Source organism: Apiospora aurea (genome assembly GCF_038362705.1).
Source record: "Apiospora aurea strain CBS 24483 chromosome Unknown utg000008l_segment0_segment0, whole genome shotgun sequence".
Classification (NCBI taxonomy): domain Eukaryota; kingdom Fungi; phylum Ascomycota; class Sordariomycetes; order Amphisphaeriales; family Apiosporaceae; genus Apiospora; species Apiospora aurea.
The window spans coordinates 4,470,499-4,489,129 of NW_027117395.1; the positions used below are offsets into that span (position 1 = coordinate 4,470,499).

An 18,631-nucleotide genomic window follows, 5' to 3' on the forward strand; every position below is an offset into this window, starting at 1 on the left:
CCGTCGACAAACAGGAGCGTGGTGATGGCCATGGTCCGCGGCCGCCACCATCATCATCTCCTCCGCCGTCGTCGTCGCCGCCAGCAGCATCGGCTCTGATAGCCACTGATAATAATGAATTACGACAGCTAAGCTTGGATGAATCGTGTTACTTGCGCATTCATGTGCACTTCATCACTCACTCTCTGCGAGTAATTGATTGAGAGCCAAAAAGCGAAACTTTTCTTCTTCTTTCTTCTTTTTCTCTTCTTGGACCACGTCATCTTGTCCAACAACAACACATTCCTTACCCCTTCTTATTAATAATCATAGGCCCCCTAGCCTTGAAGAGTTTTGACAGGGCTAAGTGCCACTTTGAATGGGAATCTCTTGGAAGCTATAAACTCATAGCCTATTACATACTTATCTCAAAGTTGAATTGAATTCCTTTCCCATCAAAGATGATCTTGTGTACGCGATTTTGTGAATGTTGGGCTTCGGATTCTTCCTCTCGCAAGGAATAATCCCATTGTTTGGATGTGCGGGTGTATGAACAGTGCCTGAAATTCTAGGAGTAGAAGGACCGCCTGATGCCAGCTGTCATTACCGTATCCGAATGTGTTGTAGGTAGTTTGATTGTACAGAGACAAGGTGTGCTAAATGGCCAACGACGTATATACCATATAGGTGTTGACATGGAAGCGGCAAACGTCTCTTATCGTTGTTACTATGCCTAGAAGAAGCAGAGTCTAAAAATGCATTCTCGATGTGTCCAGCCCTGTCTTCTCAGTCCACAATGCGATGGGATCATCGAATGATACTGACACGTCCTGTTTGCCATCGCCCAAGGTTAGCCCAACCCGACTAAAAAGTCCACGTGTGGCGTGGTCACTTACGATCAACGACTCTGTCGACGTCGTCCCTCCAAGCAGAGACTCCGACGGTGGTGACGACGCTCCCATCATCAAGATCCCGTTCCCGAACGAGTCGTGGCCCTTGGCCGGCAAGGGCGGCCGCAACGACAGGGGGTCCATCGCGTAGTAGCCGGTCCACTTGTCGGCCGCCAGCTCGAGGCCGCGGAGCACGCCGATGAGCCCCATGCTCGCCGTATCGCCCTTTTCGGCCAGGGCGCCTTTGAGAAACGCGGCGCCCGTGGCGGCCAGCTGCCGGTCTTGCGACGCGCGCTCGTGGCCGGGTTCGTAGGTGATGTTGACCAGCAGGATCACGAGGGCGGAGAAGAGGAGGCAGGTGCTGAACCAGAGGCTGTTGTTGTTGTGGTTGTGCCGTCTGTCCCCATGGTGGTCTTGATCGCGCATGATCAGCTGGACGCTGCAGCGCGAGGCTAGGACGCATTTGTTCCAGGCATCGGGGATGGGCGGCTATACTCCCAAGGGCAGAGGGGCGCGCGAGGTTAGAAGGAGAGAGTACCCCCAAGCGTTTCGAGCAGGGATGGCTCGTGGAAGGGCTTACCTGTAAGCTATGCATGCACTTCTCCGACTTGTTGCTGAAGTTCTCCAGCGCCGTGCGGCCGAGGGCGTCAATGTTTTGCACCCAGATCGATTCCCATGAGTACAGGCCGTGGAGACAGGAGAGGCAGGAAAGATAGGTGTGGTGCAACGAGGCCGCCATGTTAGCAACTGCTTCGTCAGTAACGAAGTGGTCCTTATCGTGGATAGGAGGAGGAGGAGGAGGAGAGGGCAGACTGGAGCGCCGCCATGTATCGAGTAGGGTGTCGAGACGGGCGACTTGCTGCTTGCGTTGTTCCGGCGACGTCTTCAGCGAGCGCACGCTGTAGAGGCTGTCGTAGATCTGGCCTTCGATGAAGGCGAGCTGGACGCGGGCGCGGAGGTAATGGAACGGCGGCGGTCGTCCCTCTTGACCTTCGCGCTCTTCGACGATGCCAAACATGTTCTCCGGGGATGCGTTGGAGGCGGTGGTGCCTGGGATGCCCAGATCGATATCGTCATCCGGCTGCAGCGACGGGGTGCTGGTTCTGAGGCTGATATGCTAAATGAAGAAGTCGTATTGTAAGCACATTCACTACTCATAAAAGCCGGAGCATATGACTTCTCGCTCGTACCTTGTCAAGACAGTAGCATATCCAAAAGACATTATGCCGCTGTTCCGCTTCGCGGAGCGAGAAAGAGGTGTCCGAAGTCCTCGTGTGCATCTGCAGATTATGCACCAGCCGCATGGCCGCGCTAATCAGCATGGCCGCCGGCTTTTCGTCGTCGTTGGCCAGGTGCAGCACGACCAGGCCCAGGAGCGCTTGGATCCCGAGCGTGTCCTCGTCCCGAGTGACCAGTTCGCTCAGGAGCCGTTCGCAGTTTCGCAGGCACTTCTGGCTCTTGTCTTCGGCGAAGGGACCCATCACCGCAGCGGCCGTGAAGATGCCGTCGCCGCCGCTGCCCGTGTTGGGTCGGAGCCGGTACCCGATGGCTAGGACGGAATAGACGAGGGCGAACTCGGCCCTCCTGCTTTTTTGCTCGGCGCCGCCGGAATAGCACCGGTGGAGGAGCTTCATGAAGGTGGGCTCGTGGTGCAGAGGCAGAACGCTGTTGAAGTCGCGGAAGTACGTTTCGATGATGGGCAAAGCCCCGTGCAGCGGCGGCAGCTCGGGAAAGGAGCCATCGACGTCCAGGGAAGACGCGTTGCTGCTGTTACTGCTACTGCTGTTGTTGCCCACTGCTGCTGGCTCGGAACCATACGAGGCTCCCATTATTGTTGGTATGAGATGTTTGAGATCTTGATGATACGTCGGTCAGTAATCCTTCAAGCGTATGCTGACCATCCACTTACTCATGATCCCGTCCAGGCGGCGACACATCTGCAGGCTTCCGCTTCGGAGCCATCGCCCGTCTCCGTATAAGCGTGGTGGTACATCGGACCTTGTACAGCTGACAGTTGGAGCAGACGGGCTTCGTCATGTCACATTTGATCTTGCGACTATAGCAAGTATCGCCTAGATCGAATGATGGTAAGACTTCGTTCTTCTTGGTTCCCGTCTCAGATATATGTACAAGTTCACGTACATGCCTATATGTATATGATTAGCGTGTGACGACCAACGAGGATGCTATGTAACCACTCCTTACTTTCCGTCGAGACAGACTCTCCATCGTGATAGGGTGCACTTGACGTTGGGATGATTGGTATGTTTTGGCACATGGACATAAAATATATTCAATCTCTCAGGCCATACTTGACAAGTCGTAGATCAGGTAGTCAACAAAGTTGCCGCACAGGGGAGTGAGATTTGCAAGAGGATTCATTACATTGCGGCAGCTGACAAATGCGACACGCTAACGTAATTGGCCTGCACCTGCAAGCAGCTTACTGCGCATCCCCTTCGATGACCGAAATACCCTCCCTCTATGTAACATCAATGCCACGACCCGATAATGCTCACATAACTGTGCTAGAGCACCCATGTATATACCATGCTTTTCATTATATTCATCATTACATCGTTCCATGCAAACGCCCAACGAAGTCGTCTATGCCTAAGCTTAAAACATGCACTCTCGGATCTTTCCAGTGCCGCCCAACGTATACTCTATCCATCGCCCAACGCCTCGCCGCCCAGCTACGAGCACGGTGCCGGGGTTCATGACGTGGCAGCCTTCGTACGTCACGCAGAACGGCGGGGCGGTGGCGTCAACCAGCACCATGGACGTCGGCAGCGGGTACAGTTGGAGAGCGGACGAGTAGTCCCAATGCACCGGCCGGATCTGCTGTCGGAAAGGCGCCAGGTAGCCCTGATCCAGGATCGTCTTGACGAGCTTCCGGGCCGCCTGCACGTCATACGGCACCCCAGGCGCCGTGGCTTTGGGGGTGCCGCGTCGACATCCATGGCCTCTTCAGCAGGTTCCTGGTCATCCAGCGCACTGGCGCTAGGATCCATCTCCATGTCGTTGTCGGCAGCCGGGTCTTGACCTTCCCCTTCGTCGTAGTTCGGCTGTGATGTCTTGAGCCGCACCGCGGTTCGCCGCAGGCGAGCAGACATGTCGTCCCGGAACAGCACCATCTCGTGCGCCGGGCCAAAGACCGAAAGCCGGGCTGGGTTCGTGGTCCAGATGGCCTCGCCGCCGTGCTTCACCCCGCCCTCGGAGTTGGCAGAAGCGATGGCTCGCCGTATGCGGCTCGTGAACATCTCGGGCACCGCCTTCCGAGGAAGTGGCACGGCAGCACCGGAAGAGAAGCTAGATGCCCAGCCATCATTGTCACCAGGCACGAACACAAAGGTGGACGATTGTAGTAGAGTCGGGAACTCGGACATGACAGATGCCAAGGAGTCGAAGTACTCCTTGTACTCTACGCTGCCACCGCTGGCACCACCTCCTGCCATGATGGCGTGTTGAGTAAAGTTGCCAGTGAGAACGAAGGTCATTGGTGATGAACCCTCAGGCTCCGTAGAGTAGATGGTAAGGATCTTATGCAGAGCCTGCAAAGCGTGGGGCTGGTCGAGATTGAACTCGCCAAGGATAATGATCCGGCCTCGACTGGGTGCATCGGGATCCTGGGTCGCTGGCTGCAGCATACGACGCTCGAGCCTCCGCATCTTTTGGCCAACAGCCCTCTCACTTCCAACGCCTAGAAAGTCGATCCAGCCGAACCCACCTCCTATGGTGTGGTCCTGGTCACCATCTGGTCCACTCACGCCAAGCGTCACCTTCCGCTTCTCGCAGGGAGGTTGCCCAATGAAGAAACATTGGAACCGGCCACCAATAATACCGCCGATACCATTGCTTCCACCGAGACCCTTGCCAGTAGATTCCTCCTCTTCTTCGTAGATACCATCGACCAAGACGACCATACCAGGAGTAAACCAAGCCGAATCTTCTGGGATGGATACTGCATGCGCAACGTCCAGCGAGATGGCACCCGTTAGGTCGTTGATTGTCAACGTGCCAGTGGGAGATATCGACAGCAGCCCCAGCAGCATATGATGAGTGCCATGGCGTCCGAGCAAGTTTGCTACCGGTGTGATTTTGTGCGTTTGCTGTGATGTCAGGGTAGAGGAAGACGACCTTTGCAACGCGGGTGCCGGGCCTCTCGCCGCTGCGACGGCTGATGTCTGGAACGATTCGTTCCGCAGCAGCCTCTGGTGAATAACATTGTATCTGTTCCTGAAGAGGGTTGTTTTATGAGAGGCCGCGGGCAGCAAAGAAGGTTTCGAGGGGTCCTTTTCGAAATGCTTCTTGTTGATGTTGTATAGCATGCGTGGTTGGTCGTAAGCGCTGACAACCTTCAGCCATTTCCTGGGGTCCTTGACGTCGTCTTCGTCATTGCCGTCTTCTTCCTCCATGCCCAAACTTGACATGCCGAAACTCTGCTGGCTATCATCTCTTGTGAGGCTTTTGTTGGGCCGTATTCCCAGTCGGGTATTGGAGAAATCGGATTCTTGAAGCGGCTCTATCGCCAGGCTGTTTTGTCGGCTGAGCTCCCGGCCAGTTACTATCCTGCCTCCAGTCATGTTGCCTTCGAGCGTTTTGAGTATTTCTTTGAGCTCGGAGCTCGCTCCGTCGACGATGACGCCTCCATTCCGGTTCTTCCAGCCCTTAGCGGCTTCCTCCAGCACCTTTTCTGCCAACCCTTCTTCGCGCCATCCTGAGCCGCAATGCCTCCCAATGAAGGTGGCTAGCTCTTGCAGGGCAGACGAGGTGAGTGTCAAGCTGTGCTTCTTGGTAAAGGTGCGAAAAGCAAGCGGTCGTAGGGTCGCTGGCGGCAGAAGGATTGGCAAGATACTGGCTTTGGGCGGTGGCGGTACGAAGGGCTTTAGTGTGTGAGCAGGTGTGCCGAATGCTGGCGAGGAGGACGGGATCGAACTCGAGGGCAGCGCGGGGTTCTGGGGTTTGGCGAATATAGGCGCTGTCGGGGGCTTTCGAGCTTGCATTGTGAAATCTTCGGCTCTCAATCGTCGAGTATGGCGTGAGAGTCGTCCTTTTCGTCCTTTTCGTCCTTTTCGTCCTTGATGCGGATCTCCAAGAATCGGCTGCTACAGGTTGTTCCTTAGCAGCTTGATAAATCGATTGGCACTAAAGACGCGTCGCAACGCGCTCTAGCCCCCTGTCACAGCGATAGTGCCGTAAGCGCGTAAATGGGCTCTACTGGGTGCTGGGACTGTACTTGCAGGACCCTGCCGGGCCGCTAATATCGGTGCAAGGTTTAAGGGGCTCTTTTAGTGAATTGGGGCTGTCTACGTCAGTATCAGCATCGGCGTCAAGCTCCAGAGTCGCAACTCGCACTTTTCTCTCGTCGCAATTGCATTGTGAATAAACATCGTCACTTGGAGTTTGACAAAACACCCTCACCAGACACTCCAAGATGTTATTGACAAGGCTTCGGCCAAGTTCCATGCTCAATGGCCTTTCGTCCCGTCGATTGGTCTCAACTTTACCCAATAATCCTCACATCGTAAGTCTACCTAAAGAGCTATCGCGCGGTGCTTGCTCTCTCTCTCTCTCTCTCTCTCTCTCTATCGATAGACCCAACCAAGGCACTTGCTTACACGAATTATTCTCGAATCTCTAGAAAATATTCCCGAATGCGTCGATAAACAACACCCACCTACTGACTTACCTCGACACAAATCCTCCATCCCAGAGACTGGCCATCGGGAGCTCAACCACCAACCCGCCTACACCCCAGTCCTTCAGCGAAAACCACGAGTTTCTCTCGATACTGAATCAAGTCCTCGCCAAGCATGCCGCGCAAGACCCACAGCTCCAAAGCCAGGCACAGGCCTTTGCCGGCCCGGGCGGTGCTACGCTAGGGTCCGGAGGTGCCTACTTCCCCCAACAGCGTCGCAAAGGCCGCGCAGCCGGTCTCGGGGGCGGGGGCGGTGCCGGAGGTGGTGGAGGGGGAGGTGCGAGTGCGCAGGGTGGTGCTGGCGGCGGCGGCATGGGCGGCCACGTCCATCTGAGTGATATGCGGAACCCGCCCGACTACGGCCGGATCGCCTGGCCTGAAGATATCCTGGGAAGCATCGAGGTGGACGGGACAGGCAACATTGTGGGCGAGTTCCAGCCGAGCGGTACCTATCGCATCATCACCAACGAAGGAATGTGAGTCACGGCTTTTTCTCAACAATACCCACTATGGGCTTATCAGCAGCTAACCATTCACACTCCGAAGTCTGGGCTTGAGTGACTTCATCAGGACGAAGCTTGTGGAGAGACTTGAAGCGGAAAAGAGGAAAGACTAGCTAGGTAAGGGGTGAGAGTGATGTCGCTGGTCGCTACTATTCATTCCGCGTAGGGGGGCGATCGATCTCCCCGGGTGCTCCCGACTCTTTTTGTGTATATGTACCATCACTGTACCATCACAACTTCAATGCATGCTACGTACGTATGATCTGAACTACTTAAACCAAACTAATGGATTTGCTATATCCTCGGCACCAGACGGGCTGTGCATTGGGACCTGCATTCGCTGAGATCAAGTTGATGGGATGGAAAGCATAGTTTGACGTGCCCATTACACTACACTTGGTCGGCCGGGACAAATCGTTGGGACTCGGGCGAGTTGCTTAATTGCAGGATGCAGTGATGTAGGCATGCAGGCTCTGCCGCTTGCGGTAAGTATGGCTGTACTTGTGAGGCGGGCGACCTGAGATCTGAGCCGTGTCTGCATGAAACCTAACATGTGAAGGCGCTTGCAACCAATGAGTCGGTTCCTGTCACAAACGCTGCGAGTAGACCGCTACAGTATGTTGCTGTGCGACGCGGCGCAGCAGCAGATCGTAAATGAAATGAAATGTCTCTCAATATCATTGCAAGGCCGCTTGGGTATTTGTCCACCAACAGTAGCATGCAGCCAGTTATCCTACCTCTATCTAGGCAGCCGGTCTTGAACGTGCATATGCAGGGCTTCCTAAGACTATCAGTGTTGTAGATGAACCGACCCGTCTCCATCAAGAAGGAAATGTGAGCTCGATGCGTTCATCATCATTGCCGAGCTCGACCTGGCAAACATCTGAAACCGACCGAGCTGGAGGACGGCCGGCATCTGTGGAAGCCGTGGCCAGCCGAGGGTTCTTCAGTCTGGTGATGTTTGATGTTCTCAGAGGAACTACATATGCGCCATGTGCATGTGCGAGGTCATCCGTACAGCGGAATATAGCCAGCCAATAACAAAAGCTTCTTCCCGCTGCTCGAGGTCGCACATGAATGACAGGTTATTTTCTCTGCTCTTTTCTTTTCGTCAGATCCCCCCCCCAAAAATACAGTTTCTGCTTCCTAGCAAGTGACGGGAAGGGGACCTTGAGGCCTTGACCGCTCACTAAACAGAGACAGATCCAGGGCTTAGATACCGAGGCGCTTCCAAGGCCAGGCTAGGCTGGGCTGGGCTGGGGCTAGCCAAGGACAAAAATGTGCTCGAGGCGTTCAACACATCTTAGCCCCGAGCCCGCCCGAGCCCGAGCACTGAGCAAGCAGGCCATCGTCAACGGCCTGAGCTGACGGAGGAGTCAATTCCTTCCACCAATATGCGGGGTTATGGTCAGGTTTCCCTGTAAAACTCAGCTCTCGAGTGCACTAGAAGAAAAAGAAAACCAATAAAAGGGCCCACCAGAGTTGGCGAGTACGGGTGCAGGCGGTATTGACAGTTTTGGGTTGCAGAGCAGTGCAACATGTGGTAGTCTTCCTTTTGGTACTAGGTCGGCTGTCGCTGGCTATCGTGCATACGTACTTACATAGCTTGCAACTCACGTCACTTATCTGCACGGTTGAGTCGAATCGTTCTGCAGCGGATGTTCGGTGCATTGAATCGATTGATGCTCGGATGACTGGGAGGATCGAACGGAGCACTGCAGTGCCCTTAGCTTCGAGGCATGCAAGTACTTAAGCAGAGGTATAGGTATCGAACAGAGTTAAGAAGTACTGTACCTAACCTCCTAACCTCCTAACCTGCTGCCTGCACTGGTTGGCTGTGCTTTCAACCCATTAGTCTGGACTCTGGACTCTGGACTCCGAGGCTCTTTTATCAGAGGAACAACTAGCTCTCTCAACCCCCCCCAGTGCCCGCCCAGAAGAACGGAGGGGCAGCCCTTGTTGCGCATCCCAATTGGCACCCACCACCCCCTCCTCCACTCCGCTTAGCGATCTTGTCTTTGCCTAGGGGCCTTACCACACCTACCTTACCAATACCAATACGTACGCTCGAATGGGTAGCAGCAGGTCATTCTAGCCAAGGTTACTTCACACTTCTCATGACGACCTCATCGACCACCGCCCTCCTCCTTCCCCAATCCTCCTCAACCTCGTCGTCATTGTCATTCCGAAAGAGAGTCCCTTCCTTTTCCTCGACATGGCGCCCAGACCCTATGACGAGGAGGAACTCTCCATTTCCCTCTCGCCCTCCCAGATCCGCCGCCGCGTCCCCGAGATTGCTGTGACGTCGCATCCGACATCCGAGACCGCTGCCGCCCGCAATGGTGCCAGCACTCAACCACGCATCAGCCCCATACAGTCCGCCGCTCCGGGCCAGCAGCGCGACAAGGTCAGGCTCGAAGCCCGCGTCGGCCAGTACAACATCATTCGCACCCTCGGCGAGGGCTCCTTCGGCAAGGTCAAGCTCGCCGTCCACCGGAGCACCGGCCAGCAGGTCGCCCTCAAGATCATCGCGCGTAAGAAGCTCATTAGCCGGGACATGGTCGGCCGCGTCGAACGCGAGATTGAATACCTGCAACTGCTGCGCCATCCCCACATCATCAAGCTCTACACCGTCATCAAGACCCCCAATGAGATCATCATGGTGCTCGAGTATGCCGGCGGCGAGCTGTTCGACTACATCGTCTCCCATGGCCGCATGCCCGAGGAGAAGGCCCGCCGCTTCTTCCAGCAGATGCTGTGTGCCGTCGAGTACTGTCACAGGCACAAGGTGGTGCATCGCGATCTCAAACCGGAAAACCTGCTTCTAGACGACAGCCTCAATGTCAAGATCGCCGACTTCGGTCTTAGCAATATCATGACCGATGGCAACTTTCTCAAAACCAGTTGCGGCAGCCCCAACTATGCAGCTCCTGAAGTTATTAGCGGGAAGCTCTATGCCGGGCCTGAGGTGGACGTCTGGAGCTGTGGCGTGATTCTATATGTACTGCTTATAGGGAGGCTCCCCTTTGATGACGACCATATCCCAAGTCTATTTGCCAAGATCCAACGTGGTGTCTTTACGATCCCCAACTGGTGCCCACAAGACGCGCAGAATCTGATGAGGAAGATGCTGGTGGTGAACCCCATGCATCGAGCCACCATTGAAGAAATCCGTCTCGACCCCTGGTTCCTGAGAGACCTGCCTGCCTATCTCGCCCCGCCGGTCGAGGAGTTCCTGAATACGGGCGTGGACCCTAACAAGGCCATTCAGCCCAGTGATATTGCACCGCATGCACCCCAGCGGGTGCAGGAGAAGCTGCATAACGAGGTCACGGAGAAGATCAGTAAGACCATGGGTTACGGCAAGAAGGATGTAGAGGAAGCACTTGGCGCCGATGAGCCATCCGCCATCAAGGATGCTTACATGATTGTACGCGAGAATAAGCTGATGCAAGTGAATCGTAAGTTACCATTGGCACCGAATCTTCCCTAGTCCGAAACGTTCTAACAATATGGTCAGCCGCTTACGGTACGGGGTCTGACAACCCGTTCTTCGCAACCTCGCCACCGACAGTATCTCACGAGGAGAATATGGCAGGTGTGACTGCTACTATGAGGGGGCAAGCCGCTCAGGAGACGGAGCTCTCGGAGTCACAGGCAAGTCCACTCAACGAGTCGGCCCGGTCGACGACCTCGACAGTTACCAGCAACTCGCCACGGGGATACGTCAGTAAAGTTGGCATTCTCCCCACCAGTCTGCCGGCGTTGCACAAGGAGTATCTGGAACGCCAGAACGCTGGTATTGAGGAGCCCCTAAAGAGCCAGCCCGTCCCAGATATACCATTACAGCCACGAACGCCCCAAGAGCAACAGGAAGCTGTGCGGCGCCTGAAGCCACATTCCAAGAGTGCCGTGAAGCTCGACGATGGAGCACGCCCACAGACCATGACACCAGTAGCCCCGAAAAAGACGAAACCTCTGCGGTGGCAGTTCGGGATTCGATCACGGAATGCTCCTTGGGAAGCATTGTTGTGCATTTACAAAGCCCTTTCCAAGCTGAAGGCATCTTGGATCGTGGACGAGGATTATGAAAAACTCCAAGGCGAAGGCGAACAGTAAGTTCAAATTATGGCAACACTTTGGACAAGGCACTAATTCTGGTAGCGATGGCAGTCATTACAAGTCCTCGCATAAAGACTCGCATGATTCGTATGCGGGCATGTCAGCCAACGACATTGACGTAGCCACATTCGACCCTATCAAGTACTACCGTCTACCCGCGGATCCATGGCACATCGTCTGTCGGTGGAAGAAAGAAGGTAATTCCCACTCGCCCCATATTTGGGGGAGCGAAACCTGTCCCCCGTAAATTCCTTGCCTGCTAACCTGAGTATAGATCTTCGCAAATCTGCAGTATCCACAGGAGGAGCTTCCTCGGAAACGGCATCCGAGAAGAACACGCACGTCTACTCGGTGCTCGACAACCGCAAACAAGATTTTGTGTACATGCGCATGGAGATCCAGATCTATGAGATGGAGTACGGCGTCTATCTCGTCGACTTCAAGTGCACCGGATACGAGCGAGAAGACGGAACCATGCTGGAGGAGAAGGATGTCATGAGTCCTTTCCCTTTCCTCGACATGGCTGCCAGGCTCATTATGCAGCTAGCGGAAGCTGATTAAGAGTACAATACGATCTGTTATGTTATATTTATGCACGGTTCGCTGGGTTTTCCGGGAGTCTCCTCCTTTCGACGGCTATGGTTTTTCCCCTGGAAGGCTTTCGCCCTCGGCGCAAAGCTGTCCAAGTACTTTCGTTGTATACTGTCAAGTTGGCACGGCGGCTCGCTGCACCTTGGTAGGAAAGGGGCAGGTGACAGCTACGGTGTCGACTTGGAACTGCCTTGGGAGGCATCGGGATCCGAAATCATCACACATTGCGTCGGAGTTATACATGGATGGGATCTTGATGAAGCACATGGAAAGGAAAGATGCGAAGAGGGACTCAATGGCGCGGAGTTTGCTATACCCACGGTGGAATGTTTATGTTTGGCTTTAGTTTGCTGGATGGGCATCTTTGGGATGTTGTTTTACTGGCCAAGAAGGGTATTCTTGATTTTTGGGGGTTTAGGGATCTTGGCTGTTTGATGATATGGCGGAGGGAAACAAGAACAGCATGCTTGATAGAGGGCGGGCGGCCACGATGTGTCATTTTCCATGGCGTGTCCGGCGTAGCATTGACACGGGCATCAGCAGGAGCATGTCGTATATGGGCTGCGAACCGATTGAGAATCTACATGTTTCCGGATGTTTTCACATTTTCCCACAGTCACGGTGTGTCAAAAAGAAGAGAGAGGTGACTAGCAATACTACGTGTGTAAGGATACATGCAGCGCCATTTGCTTGGGACTATGCCTGATGTTATTGTGGAAGCTGAGGTCTATTTGTCCAATGCTTAGCAATCCAAAGGAATATGTTGGCTAAACGGCATTTTCAATACCATCTCTTGTGGACTTGAGGGTCCCGGGCACCGGGGCTTGCGTTTTGAAGCCCGTCGGTGGCTGATAAGAGTGTTTGGGTGCGAGTCATTTATTGTTCACGTGAGTGGCCGGAATCTTTCCGGCCACAGGATCGGTCAAGGCCGGGTTTGAGTGGGACGGGTCGACGGCTGGGAAATCTTCTGAGAGGGAATCTATTACTAACAAGTGCCAATCTTCGCCCTCTTGATTCGAGCTCGGCTCCGGGCACTACACGCCCCAGATTATGTGTCACGGCAACCATCCATCATCTGGTCTGGGGAAATTACGAAATGATATTGTCGGTCGTCCCTCACCTCGGGGTACACAGCCAGCCAACACCAATATGGACTGGGACGAGACAATAGCTACGGAACGCCACAGTCCAACTCAGCTAGAGATAATTGGTTTACTTTAGCATTTATCGATGTGTAAGTCCGCTTCTTGCCCTTTCGAAACTCTGCAAGGTGAAGAAAACACAAAAATTGACAAACACGCTGCAGTAACACAGCGGCGGGCGGATAAGGGCGCCTGCAAAGCATGGGAGCAAAGCACAAGCAAAAGCCGCCTGAAACCTTGAAGAAGGGTAGTACACAAGGGTTTGTTCTGCGTGTGTGCTTGCGGTATCGGTGTAATGAGAGGAGAGAAAAAAGCCAAGGAAGATAGGCAGTGAGGAGGGAGGCCGGCCTGCCCCCGCTCAGGGCTTGGTGGTGTTGTGGCCGGAAAGATTCCGGCCACGATGTATATTAGCGGACGCTCCGGCCGGCCGGTCTTGGAGTTTGACTTTGACTCTCACTTCCCATCAAACATCAGAAAACCACCAGTCCTCCCCTCCAGAGTACCCCTTCAATAAACAACCTCAGGGTCACACAAGTTGCAAGTGCAACTCGGACCCGATCTGGGAATTTTACCCCTTTTTACCAAGTCGACACCAACACCCCCTTTATTGGCATACCTTCGTCATCCCTCGTCAGACTTTCCATCACACACACACACACACACACGCAGGGACCAAGGCATCAAACACCCCACCAACAACACTTTGACCCTCCTCTTGTCCGCTTGATCATCAACAACAATAAACAAGATGGGTTCCATCTCCGCCCCCGCCCCCTTCGCCGTCCTAACCGACACCCAACCCGACAACACCTCCCTCCCCGCCTTCATGGTGTCCACGTCGCGCGGCTTCCTCCCCCGCATGGAGCCCGTCGTCGAGCTGCCGCCGGCCTTTGCCGCGGTCGAGTCCCTGCTGAACCGGATGCCCGTCAAGACGCTCTCGGGCGAGCCCGGCCTGCTGGCGACGGGCCAGTTCGGCGACGCCGTCCTGGCCGAGCTCGAGGACCTGACCGAGGCCGTCGAGAGCTACAAGGACGATCTGGTGTTGCAAAACGCCCTCTACCGCGACTACTCGTTCCTCGCGTCGGCGTACCTGCTCGAGCCCTGCCATATGCGCTTCCTCAAGGGCGAGGGGTACGGGCTGGCGCGGGACCGGTTGCCGGCTGTGCTGGCGCGGCCGATTGCGCGGTCTGCTGAGCTGTAAGTCTGCATTCTCTCTCGATATCTCTCTCTTCTTCCTGTCTCTGGTCCCACGCTGTCCATTTTCCTCCTTCATGTCCTTGACTATCGTCACGCCATCCTTGCTTTCGTCCTTGCCTTCACCATATCATACGTCCTGTGGAGACAAGACTCACCACCACCTAACCCTTTTTTCTTTCAACTTCATGTCCATCTCAATCCTCCATTCACCATGTTCCATCAATCTCGGGTACCCCTTTTCATCTCCTCTCTTGCCTTCCATCTCGTCCTTCCCCCATAAAGCCTTTGTCATGCATGTATTAACCAAAACGCATATGCTTTCCCCTCTCTCCCTCCATCTCCTGACTGACATAAATAAACCTCCCCCTCAGATGCGGCTTCAAGCCCTTCATGGAGTACGCCGGCTCCTACGCCCTCTTTAACTACAAGCTCGTCGACCCGGCGCGGGGCCTGGCCTACGACAACCTGCGCCTCATCCGCGCCTTCGAGCACGGCCTGGACCCGGCCTCGTCCGAGGCCGGCTTCGTCCTGACCCACGTCGCCATGGTCTCCCACTCGGGCGCCCTCGTCGGCGGCGTCGTCGACGCCCTGGCCGCCGTGAATGCCGCCGCCTCCGCCCCTGCGCAGCGCGTCGCCTTCAACGCCGGCCTGCGGTCCATCCTCGGCGCCCTGCGCAAGGTCAACGGCGCCATGGAGGGCATGTGGGACGTCTCCAAGCCGCGCTCCTACACCTCGTTCCGCACCTTCATCTTCGGCATCACCTCGCAGAGCATGTTCCCCCACGGCGTCGTGTACGAGGGCGTCACCGACGGCGGCACCGACAAGCCCCAATCTTTCCGCGGCGAGTCCGGCGCCAACGACTCCATGATCCCCCTCATGGACAACTTCCTCGGCATCGCCATGCCCAACACCCCGCTGACCGCGATCCTCAAGGACTTCCGCTCCTACCGCCCGGGCAATCACCGCGAGTTCCTCGAGTGGGTCGCCCACGAGCAGGCCCGCCTCGGCCTGCGCGCCCACGCCCTCCGCGCCGCCGTCGCCCCCGCCGACGCCGACGCCGACACCCTCGAGAGCCGCCGCCTCTGGCTCCAGGTCCAGAACCAGGTCCGCGACTTCCGCTGGCGCCATTGGTGCTTCGCCCGCGAGTACATCCTCAAGCAGACCGCGCACCCCACCGCCACCGGCGGCAGCCCCATCGTCACCTGGCTGCCCAACCAGCTGCTCGCCGTCATGGACGACATGCTCCAGATGCACAAGCTCGTCGGCGGCAGCGCCGGCCGCCTCGGCACCGAGTGCGAGGACATCATGGAGCAGGTGGCGCGGCAACGCGACACCCTCGACAAGGAGGTGGCAAAGTATTGCGCAGAAAGGGGCGTCACTCGATAGATTGATAAACTTCCAAATAAACATAATTTCCAAATGCACAAGAGCAACTCGCCATGCAGGGTGTGCAACTCCAGATGGCATAGGCATACCTCCACTTCTTGGCAGGTAAGCCTTTCCACTAGACTTTCGCAATATCGTCACCCAAATATACTTACTGCCAGGCCAGGCCAGCGGAGCTGGTGCGTTGCTATCTCGCATGAAACAGTATCACGTAGATCCTGGCCCAGTCAGTGTTGGCAGTCACAATCAGTATAAAGACACAATGGACATAGTAAATAAACAATATGCTTTGAAGGGATCATCTTGGGTATTTGTTCATCAAATCTTGCATTTGTCTTTCGCTATTTTACCCTCCTAAAGTCTATATACCGGTGCCATCAAGTCATGCTGAATCATCATTGTATTACTCATCTTCCCCCACGCAACATCTAAATCTAGATAAGCTGCTGGAAAGCGCGGTTGATCGGCGAGCGAACGTTAGGAACGCTCTTCCAGAAGTCCACGGTGGCGACGGCACGCTTGGAGATACCCTCGGGGGTGAACTCGAACTTCTCGTACACATCCTTGTAGGCACCCGAGGCACCGAAGCGGTTGATACCGAACTGCTCGTGGGTGTAACGCTCCCAGCCCATGGTGCTCATGACCTCAACGGACAGAGACGGGATACCGTCGGGTAGGACGCTGAGGCGGTACTCCTTGCTCTGGGCATCGAAGACCTCGAAGCAGGGCATCGAGACGATACGGGCCTTGATGTTGTGCTTCTCCTTGAGGTACTTGACGGCATCCACGCAGATGCAGACCTCGGAACCAGTCGAGACCAGGGTGACGTCAGCACCCTCAACCTCGTGCAGAACGTAACCACCCTTCGTCGCGTTGGCGATGGTGGAGCCCTCAAGCTGGGGCAGGTTCTGTCGGGACAGAGCAATGATGCTAGGGGTGTGCTTGGAAGTGAGGGCGACGTAGTAGGCAGCGCTGGTCTCGTTGCCATCGGCAGGGCGCCAGACCATGCAGTTGGGGAGAGCACGGAAGTGGGCCAGAGTCTCGATAGGCTGATGGGTAGGACCATCCTCACCAAGACCAATAGAGTCGTGGGTGGCGACCCAGATGGCACGGATCTGGGACAGTGCAGACAGGCGGACGGCGCCAGCAGCGTAGGAGACGAAGTTCAGGAAGGTACCACCGTAGGGGACGATAGTACCGTAGGCGGCCAGACCGTTCATGATGGCACCCATACCGTGCTCACGGACACCGTAGCGGATGTAGCGGCCGGAGTAGTCGCCGAGGCCAGTGGCGGGGGGCTGGAAGTCGACGGCCTCCTTCCAGCGAGTCAGGTTGGAGCCAGTCAGATCGGCAGAACCACCAACAAGCTCGGGGAGAACCTCGTGAATCTTCTGGAGAACGATCTCGGACAGCTTTCGCGAGGCGACAGCGGAATCCGAGGGGGTGTAGGTGGGAAGGTTCTTCTCCCAGCCCTCGGGGAGCTCGCCCTTCTGGCGGCGGACGAGGTCGGCATGCTTAGCCTGGTGCTTCTCGCCGTACTTGGCGAACATCTTGTTCCACTCCTCCTCAGCAGCCGCACCCTCGGCGGCGTGCTTGTTGTAGAGGTCGTAAACTTCCTGGGGAACGGCGAAGCTCTGCTCGGGGTTGAAGCCGAACTTCTGCTTCAGCTGCTTGATATCATCGGCCTTCAGGGGCGAGCCGTGAACGCCGTGGGTGCCCTGGTTGAGCGAACCGAAGCCAATGGTGGTTCGGAGCTTGATCATGGAGGGCTTGTCCTTGACCTCCTGGCACTTCTTGATAGCGGCAGCAATGCCCTCAAGGTCATTGTCGCCGTCATCGACGACGACGACGTGCCAGCCGTAGGCCTCGTAGCGCTTAATGGTGTCCTCGGTGAAAGCGACGTTTGTGTCACCATCAATGGAGATGTGGTTGTCATCGTAGATGGCAATCAGGTTGCCAAGCTGCAAGTGACCAGCCAGAGACGAAGCCTCGCCGGAAACACCCTCCATCAAGCAACCATCACCCATGAAGGTGTAGGTGTAGTTGTCGACGATGGGGAAGCCATCCTCGTTGAAGGTAGCGGCAGTGTGGGCCTGAGCGATGGCAAGACCAACGGCGTTGGAGATACCCTGGCCAAGGGGACCAGTGGTGACCTCAATACCGGGGGTGTCGTGGGCCTCGGGGTGACCGGGTGTGATGCTGTCAACACTCTACGAGCAAAGCATTAGTACGAGGCATTTGGGAGATTGAGGCTCGATTATACATACGCGGAACTTCTTGAGGTCGTCGATGCTCAGCTCATATCCGTAGAGGTGGAGGAGGGCATACTGGAGCATGCAGCCGTGTCCGTTGCTAGAAGAAGATTGATGTCAGTATAATGTTCGATACACAAGCTGTACGTGTAGCGGAGCAGAGGCGAGCGGTGGCGACTTACGAGAGGACGAAGCGGTCGCGGTTGAGCCACTTAGGGTTCTTGGGGTTGAACTTCATGAAGTTGTTGAAAAGGACGTGGGCGACCGGCGCCATACCCATAGGGGCACCGGGATGACCCGAGTTGGAGTGGAACGTGGCATCGGCCTGGAGGGATTGCGGTCAGTACGAAGTCTCTTGCTTTCTAGGCGAGGCAGTATGTGATTGCAGGGCAATTGCTGTCGGTTGACCGTGAAGGCCTCATGACGTTTGTTGAACCATAGACAAATCATCATGGAGGGGCAGATTGCAATTGGGTGAGGGCGGGGGCGGGGTGACGAGATTTTGGCTTTCGGAGAGGCCAGAAGCGAGGGAGAGGAGGAGGAATACTCACGGCCAGCGTTCGGATGGTGTTGATGGCACGCCAATCAGTCTCTGTGTAACCCATGATTGCGGTGTTGATGGTGATTCAATCTGGGAAGTAGTGGTATTTCTTGAATGAAAGTGGTTGGTATGGGAGAGAGGAGAAATAGAGGGAAAGTGGCAGGAGTGCGGGAAATGCACGATGGGTTAATAAGGCAGCTTAGCTTGCCTTGACTCTCTGGAGGGGCAAGGCAAGCAATGAACACACACACACACACCTCTCTGCCTCTGTCTCTTCCAATGCCTGCTTGCTCTCTCTCACATTCTGTCTGCCGCATACCTCATCGG

At 55.6% G+C, this 18,631-nt stretch overlaps 6 protein-coding genes across 6 annotated transcripts; 3 read left to right on the forward strand and 3 right to left on the reverse strand.

The window, feature by feature from the left end:
- Nucleotides 1-706: 706 nt before the first annotated feature.
- Nucleotides 707-2,906, reverse strand: PG986_012849 (transcriptional regulator; the record flags this gene model as incomplete). Its single annotated transcript, XM_066849071.1, has 5 exons — nt 707-712; nt 876-1,358; nt 1,450-1,986; nt 2,060-2,642; nt 2,779-2,906. 5 exons carry the CDS (start codon nt 2,904-2,906, stop codon nt 707-709), a joined length of 1,737 nt encoding a protein of 578 aa, XP_066695767.1.
- A 582-nt stretch (nt 2,907-3,488) lies between these two features.
- On the reverse strand, nt 3,489-5,875 carry PG986_012850 (DNA polymerase alpha/epsilon subunit B; the record flags this gene model as incomplete). Its single annotated transcript, XM_066849072.1, has 2 exons — nt 3,489-3,805; nt 3,868-5,875. 2 exons carry the CDS (start codon nt 5,873-5,875, stop codon nt 3,489-3,491), a joined length of 2,325 nt encoding a protein of 774 aa, XP_066695768.1.
- A 431-nt stretch (nt 5,876-6,306) lies between these two features.
- On the forward strand, nt 6,307-7,186 carry PG986_012851 (uncharacterized protein; the record flags this gene model as incomplete). The annotated part of the gene is made up of 3 exons (XM_066849073.1): nt 6,307-6,396; nt 6,514-7,046; nt 7,117-7,186. The coding sequence occupies 3 exons, from the start codon at nt 6,307-6,309 to the stop codon at nt 7,184-7,186; spliced, it is 693 nt and encodes a 230-aa protein (XP_066695769.1).
- A 2,102-nt stretch (nt 7,187-9,288) lies between these two features.
- Nucleotides 9,289-11,756, forward strand: PG986_012852 (uncharacterized protein; the record flags this gene model as incomplete). Its single annotated transcript, XM_066849074.1, has 4 exons — nt 9,289-10,534; nt 10,594-11,188; nt 11,238-11,392; nt 11,470-11,756. 4 exons carry the CDS (start codon nt 9,289-9,291, stop codon nt 11,754-11,756), a joined length of 2,283 nt encoding a protein of 760 aa, XP_066695770.1.
- A 1,920-nt stretch (nt 11,757-13,676) lies between these two features.
- On the forward strand, nt 13,677-15,511 carry PG986_012853 (indoleamine 2-3-dioxygenase family protein; the record flags this gene model as incomplete). The annotated part of the gene is made up of 2 exons (XM_066849075.1): nt 13,677-14,125; nt 14,497-15,511. The coding sequence occupies 2 exons, from the start codon at nt 13,677-13,679 to the stop codon at nt 15,509-15,511; spliced, it is 1,464 nt and encodes a 487-aa protein (XP_066695771.1).
- A 434-nt stretch (nt 15,512-15,945) lies between these two features.
- PG986_012854 (transketolase) lies at nt 15,946-18,368 on the reverse strand (the record flags this gene model as incomplete). The annotated part of the gene is made up of 4 exons (XM_066849076.1): nt 15,946-17,721; nt 17,779-17,863; nt 17,946-18,088; nt 18,315-18,368. 4 exons carry the CDS (start codon nt 18,366-18,368, stop codon nt 15,946-15,948), a joined length of 2,058 nt encoding a protein of 685 aa, XP_066695772.1.
- Between the last annotated feature and the right edge of the window lie 263 nt (nt 18,369-18,631).